Source organism: Mus musculus, chromosome 16 (assembly GCF_000001635.26).
Source record: "Mus musculus strain C57BL/6J chromosome 16, GRCm38.p6 C57BL/6J".
NCBI lineage: Eukaryota > Metazoa > Chordata > Mammalia > Rodentia > Muridae > Mus > Mus musculus.
Window position 1 is genome coordinate 14,705,505 of NC_000082.6, and position 4,462 is coordinate 14,709,966.

General features: G+C 41.5%; 1 protein-coding gene across 1 annotated transcript; it reads left to right on the forward strand.

Moving 5' to 3' along the window:
- The first annotated feature begins 347 nt into the window (after nt 1-347).
- Snai2 (snail family zinc finger 2) lies at nt 348-3,891 on the forward strand. The gene is made up of 3 exons (NM_011415.3): nt 348-548; nt 1,207-1,755; nt 2,611-3,891. The coding sequence occupies exons 1-3, from the start codon at nt 470-472 to the stop codon at nt 2,790-2,792; spliced, it is 810 nt and encodes a 269-aa protein (NP_035545.1). The 5' UTR covers nt 348-469; the 3' UTR covers nt 2,793-3,891.
- Nucleotides 3,892-4,462: the final 571 nt, after the last annotated feature.

Consider the following 4,462-nt stretch of genomic DNA (forward strand, 5'->3'; position numbering starts at 1 on the left):
GGGCTGCGCGGTCCCAGTCCGGAGGGCCGCCCTTCCTTCCCGCCCTCGCCTTGCCAGGCACTGCCCACATCTGGAAGCCAAGTCGCCGTAGGTCACCTAGCGGAAACACGTTTCCCCAGTGCTCAAGAACCGAGATTTCCTTTCTTGAAAACATTTAATGTATTTTGAGCCTCCACTGAAATGCCATGAGCAGCCCATTTTGAACCAGAAAAATTTAGTCTGACAACAGAGTCTTCCTCTATTCACAGCTGTTCCAGAAGGAGGAGCTGAAATCTGAACCTCTTGGCTGTGATTGGTTACTTCTAGAAAAAGCAACGGAGAAGGCGCCTCCCCGCCCAGAGGAGCTCAGTCGGGCAGGGAGCCGGGTGACTTCAGAGGCGCCTGCCTGTCCCCCGCCGCACCTGAGCCACCGCGATGCTATAGGACCGCCGCCTGGACCGTTATCCGCCCGCGCCCGCCCGCAGCCACCATGCCGCGCTCCTTCCTGGTCAAGAAACATTTCAACGCCTCCAAGAAGCCCAACTACAGCGAACTGGACACACACACAGGTAAAAATCGCCTCTGTAAATCTGTGCGCGAGTAAACCGCGGTTCTATTGCTTGACTCAGAGAACACACCGGGCCGCTTTCCTTTTAATGCTGTGCCAAAACTGTCCTTGCAGTCTCTTGATTACTTAGGTTAAGTTTTAATTCAAAACCTTTGAGATCTTTGCTGACAAGGAAAGCTTCCTTCCGGTCGGGCAGTATAGTTCTCTGAGCCTGTGTGTACGCAAAAGGAGTGCACGGACGTGATCGCACCCTTCCCCTCGCCTGAGCAGCAATCTCCTGAAGCCAAGCACTTGGGAAAGCAGCTGGATTCGTGCATGCCATTACCCGCCACAGGCACGGTACAGCTAGAACAGCCCACGCATAAAATGAAAAGCAACTTTATAAAAAGTTTTAATATAGTGTCTAGTTCTTCGTTCTAAATTGGGACAGCAAGGCTAGTCCAGAATGAAGGTTAGTCAGGGCAACTGTCAGCCTGCACGAGGACAGTAAGCCCAGGTGAAGGGAAGACTTTATGTGTGTCCTGTGAGTAAGGCTGTCTTCACTAGAGAGTCTCCTATGGAGTCTCCTGCATGTTGTTATGGTCTCTCTCAGACTGTGTACATATATTTTAAAAATATTTTGCCTTAATTTTTTCTTTCCTTCCTTTTCTTTCTTCCAGTTATTATTTCCCCATATCTCTATGAAAGTTACCCTATACCTGTCATACCAAAACCAGAGATCCTCACCTCGGGAGCATACAGCCCTATTACTGTATGGACATCGTCGGCAGCTCCACTCCACTCTCCTTTACCCAGTGGCCTTTCTCCTCTTACTGGATACTCCTCATCCTTGGGGCGTGTAAGTCCCCCGCCTTCCTCTGACACTTCATCCAAGGATCACAGTGGTTCAGAAAGTCCCATTAGTGACGAAGAGGAGAGACTGCAGCCCAAGCTTTCAGACCCCCATGCCATCGAAGCTGAGAAGTTTCAGTGCAATTTATGCAATAAGACCTATTCTACGTTCTCTGGGCTGGCCAAACACAAGCAGCTGCACTGTGATGCCCAGTCTAGGAAATCGTTCAGCTGCAAGTACTGTGACAAGGAATATGTGAGCCTGGGTGCCCTGAAGATGCACATTCGAACCCACACATTGCCTTGTGTCTGCAAGATCTGTGGCAAGGCTTTCTCCAGACCCTGGCTGCTTCAAGGACACATTAGAACTCACACTGGTAAGAGAAATGTAGAAAACCATGCCTCTCAGCTCAAACAGTGGTGTGACAGAGCTGTCTGCGGGGTGTCTTAAGGGACTGACAGGGGGTGTTTTTCATAAGGTGAACCACTGATAGCTGCTTTCTGCTCTAAAGCTTGTTAGAACAGCAAGTGCTCCTTTCCAGCCTCTGCTCCAGGGATTGTAAACAGCATTTAGACTTTGGAAAGCACATGCAGGAGATTTGGTCTCAAAGATCAGTTAGAAAGCAAGATTGAGGTATTTGGTGTGTGTTCTGCAGAACTGATAGTCAGTAAATACAAATGTCTGGCTCCTAGTGTTGATTTGATAAACAGGCAGAGGGGGTTCCTATAGTTTTTTTGGCTATACTTTTTGCTATGAATTCTGCCAACTCTTGACTAATTTAGTAAATGAGGCTAAATTGGATCTGGCCGTGTGCTTGTTTGTTTCATTTTCTTGTTGCTGATTTTTAAAAAAAGCCCAAAGCATGAAATCATATGCAGGAAGTCATGGAATTTATCCAGTCTTAGTCATCATACAGAAAGAGGAGACATACTGGAAATGGAGGGAGCTGCTCATCATTGCTGCACCTGTTGAAGCAGAAACCCTTAGCAAGAAAAAGCCCCAATTCTGAATGTGTGTCTGTCTGGCAGAACGGAAGCTGTTTGGCTGATATTTTAAAGTTTTGTTTTGAAAGGCCAAATAGGAATAGAATTACATAACTGGGGGTTGATATGATCAAGCTATGATAATTCTTATTCTTCTAAGCTACTGTTGATGTTCATTAATATTACTTGATTTTGTGTCCTATAAAAAGCTGACTGTCTTTTATTTTCCCTTACCCTACCTCAAACAGGGGAAAAGCCTTTCTCTTGCCCTCACTGCAATAGGGCTTTTGCAGACAGATCAAACCTGAGGGCACATCTGCAGACCCACTCTGATGTAAAGAAATACCAGTGCAAAAACTGCTCCAAAACCTTCTCCAGAATGTCGCTTCTGCATAAACATGAGGAGTCTGGCTGCTGTGTGGCACACTGAGTGGCGCAACCAGTGTTTACTCAAACAGAATGCATTTCTTCACTCCAATGACAAATGACAAATGAAAGTCCAAAGACATTTTCTCATGTGCTTACCAACCAAATAGTATGTATAAAACCACAAAAGAGTCACACACACACACACACACACACACACACACACACACACAGAGAGAGAGAGAGAGAGAGAGAGAGAGACAGACAGACAGACAGACAGATACACACACACTACAGAACAGAATCTATGTACTTAAAGTTAATTCGTTCTATGTGAAGTTTAAAATTATATTTACTGACAGCTAGATTGAAAGGATAAAAGATAAGAATCTTTCTCTTTAAAGATGAAGTGAAAAGCACATTGCATCTTTTCTTACTAAGAAAGAATACAGAGATTTACACTGCTGCCAAACCATTTCAACCAAAGGAACAGTATTTCTTCTTAATAGAATTGTAATAGTGTTTCCAAGAGGAAGAGAGTCTGCCAGACACTATCTCAGGTGCCTTATAAAGTACTCCAAGTTTACTTCCTTAAATGTATGATGCCTGGTTGTCATCAGTGAATGACAGCCTTTTCTGGATTACCTACAATGTTTTAAAACTATATTGTTAAGAGAAAAAAAACCAAAAACAAGAAAAAGAACAGAACACAAGAGAATGTATTAAAGTATTCTTGTTTTATTTTTGCCATGTGTGCCTTGGAAGAGGAGGGAAAGACAAACTTCAAACATTCCTGGTGCGTGTCCCATGTCTTTCTTTTTAAAAAAGAATCTTAATGTTTTATAATACAAAGTAATGAAAATGTGCAAAAGAATTTCTTAGACATTCAGTAATGTACTTAGACTTTTGAAAATTCATGTGATGGATGCAGTAATACAATGCCCCTCCAAGTGCCTGTCTTAATGACTTGTGTAGTTGATGAACTGATGTAAATTTGTGTTTATTTTTATACAACTGAATGAACTCTGTATGAAAGTGAGGTACGGTTAATAGCCACGCCTATATTCAACCAGAATACTTGTGAAATCAATGTCCTTTTTTAAAAAGTAACTTTCAAGGTCTCTTTTTTACAATAAACATTTTTGAGTAAAAAGTAGTTACTCATATACTATTTTCAAAACTTTATTGCTTTAATATTAAATACTATGCTCACATCTATTTCTTGCTTTAACAAGAGAAAACAAAAAAGGTATTTCTAAGCATATAAAGAATCAATTTATGTTACATTATAAGAAATTGCCTTTTGTAAAGTCACTATCACATTCAAGAGATCATGATGGTAACTTTGTGCAAGTTATAACAAACACCATATTTGAGGGGTAAGAAACAGTCAGGTTAATTGTCAAAAACTTTTCAAAATATTTTAATGTTAACTTTACTTTGTAAAAACAAGTTATAGTCATTTTATTTTTTATATGTCATTGAAATAGTTCAAGATTTTTAAAAATCTAATTTAATAAGTGAGGAAAACATGAAAAGTCTGAATGAAGGAAATAGAATTATCATAAATAATGCACATTGGAAAATTAAGCCTTGTGAACAAAACCCCACAGGTTTGAGAGAGAGAGAGAGAGAGAGAGAGAGAGAGAGAGTGTGTGTGTGTGTGTGTGTGTGTGTGTGTGTGTATACATGGCCTTTGGGTTAAACTAGAAATCTAAAGTGTCATTTTAGGGT

Bases quoted from the DNA above. Each gene is read 5' to 3' on its own strand.
- Snai2 (NM_011415.3), top strand. From the start codon at position 470: ATGCCGCGCTCCTTCCTGGTCAAGAAACATTTCAACGCCTCCAAGAAG. The intron at 549-1,206 runs GTAAAAATCGCC...TCTTTCTTCCAG, and splicing joins CGAACTGGACACACACACAG to TTATTATTTCCCCATATCTC. The intron at 1,756-2,610 runs GTAAGAGAAATG...TACCTCAAACAG, and splicing joins ACACATTAGAACTCACACTG to GGGAAAAGCCTTTCTCTTGC.